The 12,765-nt window shown below is 48.6% G+C and overlaps 1 protein-coding gene across 1 annotated transcript; it reads left to right on the forward strand.

Moving 5' to 3' along the window:
* The first annotated feature begins 2,811 nt into the window (after positions 1-2,811).
* LOC127677438 (amiloride-sensitive amine oxidase [copper-containing]-like) lies at positions 2,812-6,286 on the forward strand. The gene is made up of 4 exons (XM_052172521.1): positions 2,812-4,372; positions 5,137-5,419; positions 5,715-5,847; positions 6,092-6,286. The coding sequence occupies exons 1-4, from the start codon at positions 2,812-2,814 to the stop codon at positions 6,284-6,286; spliced, it is 2,172 nt and encodes a 723-aa protein (XP_052028481.1).
* Positions 6,287-12,765: the final 6,479 nt, after the last annotated feature.

Here is a 12,765-nt window from a genome sequence, read left to right on the forward strand (position 1 = left end):
AGACCTGAGTTCACATCCCCAACATGGAAAATGGGACACCATGTAGCAGGACAGAAGCCCAGAATTGGAGCTAAAGGACAAAGGCAGGCAGGTCCCTGACATCTGCTCAGCATCTAAGTCTTTCAGAATCAATGAATTCCAGGTTAAATGAGAGATCCTGACTCAAAAACTACTGTGGAGAATGAGTGAGAAGACAGTAGCAACCTCTGTTCTCCAGACCAATGAGTAGGCACATAAGAACACACATACACATACACATACACATCACACACACATCACACACACACATACATACACACATACATACATACATACATACATACATACATACATACATACATACATAGAGAGGAAACACACACACATACATAGAGAGGAGAGAGACAGAGAGAGAGAAAGAGAGAGAGAGAGAGAGAGAGAGAGAGAGAGAGAGAGAGAGAGAGAGAGAGAATGAATAAAGGAAAGTAGCCCAGAGCTAAGAAGTTGCAGAGGGCATATGGAGATGTTAACAGTTCCCTCTACAGACTAAAGGACAGATTGCCGGAAGAACAGTGGGTGCCCCTTAATGAAGTTAAGCCCAGGCCCAAGACTGAGAGTCCCTTGGTGGGCAGGGTTCTAGGCAGTTTGGACCAGAGGAACAAGATACGAACTTAGAATATGGAGACAAGTGGGCAAGCTTGTCTTTGGGGAAGAAACCAACAGAAAATTCAGCCCTGGATTGTGCTCCCCACACTTGTGAGTGGGACATGTGACGTAAGGAAGCACATTTCCTAACAGAAGCATGTTGGCAGTGCACAGTTCTACACCCAGCTCTCCACCATGTGCCTGGGGACTGCCCCAGCTTCCCTCCACTAAATTCCTCTTCTGAGATTGAATTTTAAAGCCAGGCATGGAAGCACACACCTTTAATCTCAGCACTCAGGAGGCAGAGGCAGGCAGATTTCTGAGTTTGAGGCCAGCCTGGTCTACAGAGTGAGTTCCAGGACAGACAGGGCTATACAGAGACACCCTGTCTTGAAAAACAAACAAGAAACTCCTCATCTCCATCAAAACTGCTAGCTGTACCCAGGATGCCTATAACTGGCCCAGTACCACAGGCTCCTGAGCCCCTCATGGTGCCTCTATCACCAGTTTTCTCCACAAAATTTTTCTAGTCGGGGGAACCTACAGCAATGAATTACCTATGATCAAAAGGACCACTCAGAGTCTTCCACTTCCTCACAGGCCATGAGTTAAGCTTTGACCTCATCAAGTCCTCATGAGTGAAACTTCTGCTTGAGACCCAGACGGAGCCTTGAGTGGAGAGCAAAGGTCAGATAGGGTCTTCCAACATCAGTGACAGGGTGCAAGGCTTTGGGGAAGAATGTTCATCTGGGGCCCAGGAACACCCCAGTCAGGATCCGCAGAAACAAGGCCTGATGAGAGTGATTGTGCAAAGCCAGTGTGCAAAGCCAGTGTGTGCAAAGCCAGTGTGTGCAAAGCCAATATGTGCAAAGCCAGTGTGTCCCAGGAACTCTGCATACAGCAGGACCTGGCAGGAACCTCACTAGCAGGTACAAGAAAGGACGGGGCTGCAGGGGCTGAGGTCTGTCAGTACCACAAGCAACTCTGCCTTTCCAGCCGGTGGCAGTGGGCTACATTTGCAATTGTCAGGTATGAACTCCCACCTTGTAAGTGGGCCTTAGATACATTTAGATGGCTGTCCATCACCACAACATAGGTGGCACCACTGCACCATACAGGATGCCTTTGTCAGACCATTCACAGTTCATTTGTAGGCTTTATGGTAGATTAGGACTATTGATTGTTCTTCTTCCTTGGAAGTTTGAACGGACGTTGTGAAAGCGTAAGACCCAGTCCTTAAGTAAGAGGCTTCCAAGTCAGACAAGATTAAATTCCTACAAGTCTTTTCTCTGAAGGATGTAATATTTCCAGCAATTGAGCCTTGCCTTCAAGCTGTGAGAAGCAACCAGTGGCGGTGCCAATAGCCTACACTACTCTGAGAGATCCATGGACATCCCTTGACCAGCAACTCAAAGGGAAACTTCCCATGCCTAGCTCTGTGCTCGCTGTGGGTCAGCAGCTCTTTGGGGAAGAGGGGTCAATATCACCTTGGATGGTGTAATTACATTTAAGTGTGTCTGTGTCTATGCCTGTGCCTGTGCCTGTGCCTGTGCCTGTGCCTGTGCCTGTGCCTGTGCCTGTGTCTGTGTCTGTGTCTGCATCTATATCTCTGCGCAGAGTAGTGTTTCTTCAGTAAGCTTATAAAATGTTTCCTGTGGCTTTTTCAAACATTATCTCTCCAACCCACCAGCCTTACTTTCTTATATCATCCTCCCTTCCTGAACTTTCAACATTTCACCTAAATTTCAGCATGCAACCCTCTAAATAATCATCCGTTGACTCACAAATGGAATTTTGCTATCACTACAGCCCTCTGGCCTACCAGAGCTCAGGCCATTTGTAGCCCTTGAGGAGCAAGCCTTGAGCTGCTGTGACTCACTGCGCCCTGCTGAAGAATGCCCCTCAGTGTTATAACACCAAAAGGGGGAAACAGTAGGAGATATCTAGATAAGAAAGACTATAAAAGGTTTTCCTACCCTGGAGGAAATAGGTGGATGCACACGGGGCCCGAACAGCACTGTGAACTGTGAGTAAGGACCCAGAGACCACAGCTCTGGCTTCAGCTGGTTAAGGGAGGAAGCACAGTTAGGAGGATAAGACAGGGCTTAGCGACAAGGTGCTCTGGAGCGCTGGCTTGGAGATAGAAATACCTAAGTTCTCTCCTCTCTTCTGCTGAGTTCCAGAGCCATGGGGTTGGCACAAAGGAGCTTGGCACTGGGCTGCATGGGCATCGTGTTGGTTCTACAGGTGACCATGGCAGAGTGCCCCAACTGGATGCTGAAAGGCAGGGCCCAGGTGTTTGCAGACCTGAGCACCCAGGAGATCGAGGCTGTGCACAGCTTCCTGATGCACAGGACAGAGCTGGAGCTGCAGCCATTAGGCGCACAGGCTTTAGACAAGAACTCTGTGTTTCTCATTGAGACGCTGCTGCCCACAAAGAAGGATGCCCTGGAGTTTCTGAACAAAGGAACCAAGCGTCCTGTGCGGGAAGCCCGTGTTATCATTTTCTTTAGTGCCCAGGAGCACCCCAATGTCACCGAGTTTGCTGTAGGGCCCCTGCCACAGCCCGTCTACATGAGAGAACTGTCCCCCAGGCCAGAGAAACATCGATCCTGGGCATCCAGACCCATGTCCAAAGCAGAGCAAAGCCTTCTCTACCACAAAATCAAGGCGGCCACTACACCCTTACAGGAATTTTTCCTTGGCACCACTGGCTTCTCATTAGAGGACTGCAATGGCCAGTGTCTGACCTTCACCAATGTGGCCCCCCATAGTGTGGAGTCTAGACATCGGGCCACCTGGTTCCTCTTGCAGCGCATCGTAAAAGATCATGTGCTGCAACCCACAGGTCTGGAGATCCTTGTGGATCATGGGAGCACAGATGTCCAGGACTGGAGAATAGAGCAGGTCTGGTATAAAGGGAAGCTCTACAACAGCCCAGAGGAACTGGCTCAGAAATATGCAGATGGAGAAGTAGACACAGTGGTCCTCAAGGACCTGCTGCCCAAGAACACAGAACTGCCACAAATCTTTAACAAGCCTGGTGAGAAGTTCCCAATGCCCCTCAGAAAATCTGGTCCCCATGTGGAACAAGGCAATGGTTCCAGATACCACCTAGAGGGTAACACTGTGATCTACAAAGACTGGAGTTTCTCCTTCCAGCTTCGACCTTCTTCTGGGCTGCAGATATTGAATGTGCACTTCAGGAATGAGTATATAGCCTATGAGATCAGCGTGCAGGAAGCTATGGCTGTGCATAGAGAAAAAACACCTGCAGGAGAGATGACCAAGACTATGGATCTAGGCTGGAGCCTGGGCAGAGTAACTCATGAGTTAGCTCCTGGCATCAACTGTCCAGAGACAGCCACCTTCCTAGATGTCATCCACTACGATGACACTAATGGGCCTGTCCGTTATCCACGGGCCCTCTGCATCTTTGAGATACCCACAGGGGAGCCTGTTAGGCCCACCTTTAACACCAACTCTGCAGGCAAAATCAACTTCTTTTCAGATGTAATGGGACACAAGCTGGTGCTACGGGCAACCTCAGCGTTCTACAATTTTGATTATATCTGGGACTTCATCTTCTATACTTCTGGCATGATCTCAGCCAAGATGCATGCCACAGGTTATGTCCACACCACCATCTATACCCGTGAAGGACTGAGAGAGACTCATCTGTTGACTCATCAACTTGGCAACAGCCACACCCACCTTGTGCATTACCGTGTTGACCTGGACGTGGCAGGTAGGACTTGGAATCAGACTCTCTGTGTCACTTAGTTGTTTCCCACCATTCACGTTACCTCACAGAGATAGGGCTGAGACTCCCTGATGTTAACTGGAGGTATTCAGGGTCTCCTTCCCCCCATCTGAGAAATAGTGACTGTGAATGATACCCTAGTGGTACCCAGAATTTTAGGTGTACATCTGCCTTGGGTCTGAATTCAATGATACAGAGAGGAGGGGAGAAAGAAGTATAATGGGCAGGAGGGAAGAAATGTCACTGTCTAGCCCTTTCAGACAGTCTCTACTGGATATATAATATCACCACTGTGTAGTGCCATGGCTCTGACATTTGACATCAAAGTGAGTAACAGAACAAGGCCATCAGGATCAGATGGATATCTGTCACCCATGAATCTCATTTGTTTTTATGGCCCAGAACATTGCTTCAGGAAGATTCAGACCTTCAGCAACACAGGCTATCCCCTTCTCCAGGCTTAAAACTACAGCAAGCAGGCTGTATCGCAGCTCTCTTGAAAAAAGCCTGGGTCACAGCAAAACTACCCCATTTTCCAGGACTGAGGCATGAGCCATCCTCTAGCTTCTGAGAGTGGGGATTCACTTAGTTCCCCAGCCCACACTGTTGACCCATCTTCTGCCCCACCCCATGCTGCTTCCTGCTGGCTACTGGCTGTGTGTATGGTCCATGCTGGAGATCCAGGATGAAAGGAGAAAGTTTCCAATCTAAGCTTGATTCTAAACCTTCTTCTCCCCTCATGTTTCCAGGCACCAACAACAGCTTCCACACACTGCAGACCAGGCAGAAAAACAACACCAACTCCAGCAGCCCAAGACACCTGGTGCAGGGTGTGATGGAGAAGACACAGTATTCCCAGGAGCGCCAGGCCACCTTCTCCTTTGGGCAGACTCTGCCTTCATTCCTGCTCTTTAGCAGCCCCAAAAAAGATATCTGGGGATACCGGCGCAGCTACCGCTTAAAAATCTACTCCACATCTGAGCAGAGGCTGACCCCAGAAACCCAAGAGGACTTGGCTTTCAGCTGGGCCCGGTGAGGAGTCGGTGGGAGCTCCTCTCCAGCTGTGAATGTCTTTCTGAGCTTCACCTTTTGAGGCTCTGAGTCCATGTGTGAGTCTGAGTGTGTATCCTCGTGCACTTGGGGAGGGAAGGGGTGAGCTCATGGGGCTCTTGGCCCTCAGATGGCTTTGAGCATTCTTGCAAAGTCCCGGGAAATAACCATTCATTGTGAGGAAACACCAACTTCCCCATCTGTGGCACTGAGGATGTTCTGAGCCCTAGTGGGGTCTCCAGCACTCAGAGCCACCCGACTTCTTCTCAATCTGCAGGTACTCCCTGGCAGTGAGCAAATACTCAGACTCTGAACGGTACAGCACCAGCATCTACAACCAGAATCACCCCTGGGATCCCCCTGTGGTCTTTGAGGATTTCCTTCAGGACAATGAGAATATTGACGACCAGGTACTAGACCAGTCTCTTCCCTCCTATGGTCTTCTCACCACCTCTAACTCCACCTGTCCCTGGTCCTAGAAGTGTGGCTTTCTGGTGAAGGGCAAGTTCAGAGGTCATGAAAGATGAGTCAACCTCTTTTCAATGGGGCTAAGACTCTGGGGAAAATTTATAGACACATCTTAAAATGGCCCAGACCTTCCAGGGTTCACAATCAGTACTTCCTAGCCCACTAAATACTTTGTCTCTCCCACAGGACTTGGTGGCCTGGGTGACAGTGGGCTTCTCTCACGGGCCCCACTCTGAAGCTGTCCCATATATGGCCTCATCTAGGAATTTCGTAGGTTTTTTGCTCCTACCTTTCAACTTCTTTCATATCACTGAAAAACACCTAGGTACAAGCGCCACAGATGCAGCAGACACTGGATCTCTGGGGGCAGGGTCTGCCTGATGCCTCCTCTATTCAACTTCAATGGAGGCCTACAACCCTGTGTCAAGAGTCCAGGCCCGGCTCCTGCTCTATTACCATACCCCATACCCCACAAGGACATTCAATAAACGCTGACATCCTTCCCTTCTGTGTTGCTTCTAGAACTGTGGAGGGTGTGGACCACATACTCAGATACGTGGCCATGGGCTCCATATACAGTTATCTACTGCATGCCAAAAGACCTCCATAACCAAGGTTATAGTTTCTATGAGATGGACTTTTCAATATCTGAGGCTTTGCCCTGCCTCTTAGGGCAGATTTATGGGAACTGTCACACCTCAGTGCTGGACATGCAGAAGAAAGCTGTTAAGGCAAACTCTAAAAGATTACCAGCATCTCTCCCTTTTGTTGTTGTTTTAGCATCTAAAGTTTTCCCCTAAGATCCTTTTATCAACAAATGACAAAACACATGTGTGTGCTGATTCACAGTAAAGCTGTATGCAACAAGCAAAGTCTGGAGACAACGGACTCTGCACCTGTGGGGAAGAACAGTTCAATCAACGAAGGCACAGCCCCACCATGGTGCCACATGATAGGGAGACAGTGAATGAGTCGGGACTGTAGGGAACCGCTTACAGGATGGCTGACAACCATGCACACTGTGCTAACTTTTGTGTATGGTGAATAGGAGGAAACTAAGAATCTTTTATAGGAATTAAAGGTGGACAGTATATAGGTGTCTTCAAAAAGTAGAAGGAGACAAGGAAACAGTTTTCCAGAGCACATCTATTGGGAACACAGCCGTTAACAACTCCAGATCTGGAGTTAGATTGATAGCTTAGTCCTTGCCATGCAGCTATGAGAAGCTGCAGTCAGGTGTCCAGCATCCTTATAAGAAGGGAGAAGCATAGGGCCACATGGAGACAGACAATCCCTAGGTTCCCTGACTTAAGGTTCTAGCTAAATCAGTGAACTCTAGGTTCAGTGAGAAATCCTGTCTCCAAACAAAAAGTGGAAAGAAGAGACTTTGTTCACCAGGAAACCACGCTCAGAAACATGAACACATGCACAAGCGTATCGAAATACACAAAAGAGAGAGGAAGAAGGTGGGTGTGCTAGCACATGCCTTCAGTTTCAGCAGAGAATTAAAGTTAGTTTGAGACCAACCTGGTCTACATAGCAAATTCCAGGCCAGCCAGTGCTGCACGGTGAAAGAGAGAGGGGGAGACAGAAGGAATCCATGAGTGTAAAATGAATCATTCCTAAGCCAAGATTTTCCCCATAGTGGGGGAAGAGGGACATTGTTTAGAGCAGCAAAGACATCATTTAGAGCATCCAAAAGAACTGAAGAGACAGACATGGACTTTTCCAACCTGGAGCTCTAGACAGAGGAAAACGAGAGCAAACAGGGAACCCTACATTTCCTCCACACTATGACTTCAGTGCTTTGCAAAGATGTAGCTCATGACAGGTTTCAGAACCTACACAAAAATAGCCCTTCCTTGTTGTGATTAGCCATTACTTCAACACAGGACCACCTCTGATCCTAGAGTCTGAAATTGAATGACTATACAAATTTCAAAATGCAGGTAGCTCTGTTTACAGTACAGCCTTCTGTCCTACCGTGAGAGAGCACTTTGTACTCCTTGGATCAAGGTTTGGTATCAAGCTGTGTCCCAGTATGTTCCCTCACTAAGATAACACCAAACAAGGGGAGGAAACAGGAGTTTACCTGCACAAGAGACACACAGGTGAAGGAGGAAATAGATAGAACTGCACACCATCACTTAGGCTTGAACAGGGCTGTGGACCAAGTGGAGAGCCAGAGACTCCAGCTCAAGCTGCAGCTAGCCTCAGAGGAAGAAGCTGAGATGTGGTAGAATGACTAGGCCTAGAAACTAAGCTCTGAGGTACCCGCTTGGAGAGGGAAATACCTGTGCCTTCTCCTTTCCCATGTTCCAGAGCCACAGTGTTGACATGAAAGCCCTTGGCACTGGGCTAGGTGAATGCAGTCTTGGTACTACACCTGGACAGGGTTGAGTGTCCTAGGTGGAGCCTGAATATTTTTTAAGAGTTATTTATTATTGTATGTAAGTACACTGTAGCTGTCTTCAGACACACCAGAAGAGGGTGTCAGATCTCATTACAGATGGTTGGGAGTCACCATGTGGTTGCTGGGATTTGAACTCAGGATCTCCAGAAGAGCAGTCAGTGCTCCTAACCACTGAGGCATCTCTCCAGGCCCCAGAATTTCAAACCACAGGTATCCTGAGGTACAAACCTCCTCGTTGAACAGGAAGGAACAGGACCTGCAGCCATCTTGGCAATAACTTCAGTCAAGAGCTTCGTGTTCCTCATGGAGATGATAATGCCTAAGAAGAAAGGCAAGCTGAGATTTCTCCACAAAAGAACAACATCTCCTGGGGCTGCAGACTGTATCATCATCATTAATGCTCAGGAGTGGAGCACTTCCGTGTCACCAGGAGTGGAGCACTTCCGTGTCACCAGGAGTGGAGCACTTCAGTATCACCAATTTTGCACTGGAATCCTACTGTGACCTAGATCCTAGAGTGTGTTCCCCTGAGCCAGGGGAATAGCCATGAGTTTTGAGTTTCAAGACCCATTTCTAAAGCAAATTATAACCTGTTCTGCAAAACCTAAGAGGGCCAGCAAGCCTATGTTGATTTTTTCTTGGTACTACCAGCTTCTTACCAAGATAGAGCCAGCGTGTGACATTCAGCTTTATGTCCTACCATAGTGGGAGGTTCGCAAGAGCCACAGCAGGTTCATCATGCAGCACTGTGACGATGTGGAAGATGTCATTGTGCACCCCACAGGGTGAGCAATCCTAGTGGATCCTGGAGCCCAGATGTCCAGGACTGGAGAGTGGAGTGGCTCTGGTAATAATGGCAAGTTCTCCAACAGCTCAGAGGAACTGGCTCAGGAAAGCACAGATGGAGAAGTGGACATGGTGGTCCTCAACAGCCACTGCCCAAGAACACAGAGCAGCCTCCGATCTTACCCTCCTACAAACCCCATAGAGATTTATTTCATCATGCCCCAAGCACGGCTGACCCCCAACTCAGCACAGCCTTACTTTCCCCACTACAGCCTAGAGGCCAGCAGTGTGCTCCACGGACGGTGGAGCGTCTCCTTCCTGCTGAGGTCCTCTTCTGGGCTGCAGATCCTTTATGTGAGCCTTGCATTTAATGTACCACCTACAAGGTCAGTGTGCAAGAGGTCATGGCTTTTATAGAAGACACACACAGCTGTGTGCATTCAGACCCAGTACATGAACCTGGGCAGGGTCACTGTGACTTGCTCCCTGGAATTGACTGAACCACAGTCACATTCCTAGATGCTCTCCACAAGACACCAGATTTCTCCATCAGATGGGTTTTCTAATATCTGAGGCTTTCAGCTGTCTTTTGTGCAGGAGAATGGCCCCACCTCAGTGATGGGCATGCTGAAGGGGGCAACTATAGAAAGTCTAGCAAAAGCACTAATACCTATGGCTGGTCATTGTTCCAGCATCTAAAGTTTACCCCAAAGATCTCTCTCTCTCTCTTTGTGTGTGTGTGTGTGTGTGTGTGTGTGTGTGTGTGCTGAATCACTGTGGTGCTGTCTGCACCAATGCAAATCTGATAACAATAGACTTTCCATCTGTAAGGGGGAGCAGGTCAGTACGTTAGAGCACAGCTGCAGCCCAGTCCCAAGTAATGGAAAGCCTGTATGAGTGGTCAGTCTGTAGACTGGGGGGTGGGGGGAACTCTGCAGATCTCTGCAAGTTTGAGGCCAGCCTGGTCTGCAAAGTGAGTTCCAGGACAGTCAGGGCTACACAGAAAAACCCTGTCTTGAATACAACAAACAAACCAAAAAACCCCACAACCTTAAAGATGGATGTGGGAAAAAGTTCCATCACTAAGGTGCTTGCCACTAGACATGAGGACCTGAGTTCAGATCCCCAACACAGTAGAACTGAGCACAGTGTAGTATGGAGTTGGTAGAAAACTACAGAGATTTTTGACAGACCAGGCTCAAAGAATCACTGAGCTCAAGCTTCGGCGAGAAATCCCAACTCAATAAATACAATGAAGAACGAATAAGATGCAGGATCAGAAAGCTAGGGAGAGCTGGAGGGAAGAGAGCAGTGGTTTCACACAGAATAGCAGCAGTCTCTCCCTCTCTCTCTCCCTCTCTCTCTCTCTCTCTCTCTCTCTCTCTCTCACACACACACACACACTATGATTTTCTGTGTGTTTGTGTGTCTGTATGTTTGACTCTCACACACACACATACACACACCCACTTGCTGTGTGTCTGTGTATCTTTCTCATACATACACAGACTCATACTCGTCTGTCTGTCTGTCTGTCTGTCTCTCTCTCACACACACACACATACACACACACACACACCATCTTCCTTAGGCTCCCTGAGGTGGGACAATTCACCTATAGCCTCCATGAGAGGGACCTGAACACCTCAGACAGTGAAAAACTCATCTAACACAAAAATGTAGTATCTCCTTTAGCTCTCTTTGCCCTGGACATAGAGAGAGAGAGACAGGCAGGCAGGCAGGCAGGCAGACAGGCAGACAGGCAGGCAGACAGGCAGATAGGCAGATGGACAAACAGACAGACAGACAGACAAAGAGAGACAGGGAGGCTGTTGCTACCTGTCATGGTTAGAGTTTCTATTACTGCCACAAACCACCAGGACCAACCCAATGTGGCTTACGCTTCCACATCACAGTTCATCACTAGAGGAAGTCAGGACAGGAACTCAAGCAGGGCAGGGATCTGGAGGCAGGAGCTGACAGAGAGGAGTGCTCTGACTGGTTTGTTCATCGTGGCATGCACAATCTGCTTTCTTATAGAACCCAGTACTACCAGCCCAGCGATGGCACCACTCATAATGGGCTGTGACCTCCCCATCAATGACTAATTAAGGAAATGATGCCTTATGAACTTGCCTATAGCCTGATCTTATGAAGACATTTTCTCAACTAAGGTTCCCTCCTCTCAGATGACTCTGGCTTGTGTCAAGTTGACATAAACTAGCCAGCACATGCCCCTGCTAAGCTGATGCCAGCACATGCCCCTGCTAAGCTGATGCCAGCTTGAGGACTGAAAGCCACTACTCACTTCTCCACTTTTTTCTAGCTTTCTGATCATGTTGTCCATGCTTAGGGGATTGGTGGCATTTATAAGTGACACCAATGTCAGCAGTGTGACACTGCAGAGCTCACAGATGCCTCCAATGGGACACCAACGAGCCTGGAAGGCAAGGGAGTCAACAAGCAGGGAAGCATGGTATGGGGGAGCAGACAGGGAGACACAGAGGCTAGGAAGAGCAAAGGCCAGAAGGAGGTGGCGGGTGGCCACTCCAGGACACTCTTCAGGGATGGAGAAGGTCCCTTTTCAGGTGGGTTGCAAGGAGAGGCCCTGCCTCCTGTCTGCAGCAGGGAGGGTCATTTGCCTTGGCTTCTACATCATTTGTCCCTCAGCTACCTCTGAGCATCATCCTGCTGCTTCTGGTATGTCACAGAGTGTCCTGAGTCTCTCTCCTGCACCTCATCCTTTGATTTAAAGTGGGAGACCAGTCAGGAAGAACATGAGACACAGAAATATGTACCGCCTACTGAAGGATTACTGGTATGCCCCAAGGACAAAATCCGAGTAGACGGCCTGGATAAGACTGCAGAGTGGGAGGATCAGGGAGAGTTTGGAGGACTTGGAAATGGGGGAAAACACTACCTGACACTGCAGTGGCAGCTGCCTGTGACACATGCTTGTCCTGATCTCCTGGATGCACAGCAAACAGGAGCCCTGGGGTTCTATATGGACTCTGGTGGTAATGCGGTAACCTGGTGACTCAGCCTCTGTGGCAACATGGACCAGTGGATTGATGCTGGTAGCTTGTGGGATGGAAAGCCAGGAAGAGAACAAGCATCCCTCAGACCCCACACGGAAAAAAGCTGGTGTGGTAGTACATACTTGTAATTCCAGAGCTAAGGGGAGCATCGCATCTTGACCAGCCCAATGGCCTGCTTGTCTGGTTCTAGGCCAAGAACCTCACCTCAAAAAAAAAAAAAAAAAAAAAAAAAAAAGCTAAAGTTCAGATGTTGTGGTCTACACCTGTAATTCCAGAACTGGGAGATAGAAGCAGGAGAATTAAAAGTTCAAAGCCACCAACAGCTACATAATCAATCTGATTCTAGCCTGGGTTAAATTAGAGCCTCTTTCAAACAAAAGAAGAGGAGGAGAAAGAGGAATCGAAGGAGAACCAGAAGGGTAAATGGCCCCTGCCGAATGACACACTTAGTTTTCTTCTGAAATCCACACCCAGGTGCATAGAAGCAACATGCCTTAGCAACTACACACTAACACATACCGTGGAGTCCACTTTGCCTATGTAATGGAGAGATGACTAAGATGTTAATAGCATTTGGTGCTCTTGCAGAGTACCTAGATCTGGTCTCCAGCACCCACACTAAG

This window comes from Apodemus sylvaticus, chromosome 2 (assembly GCF_947179515.1).
Source record: "Apodemus sylvaticus chromosome 2, mApoSyl1.1, whole genome shotgun sequence".
Taxonomy (NCBI): Eukaryota; Metazoa; Chordata; class Mammalia; order Rodentia; family Muridae; genus Apodemus; species Apodemus sylvaticus.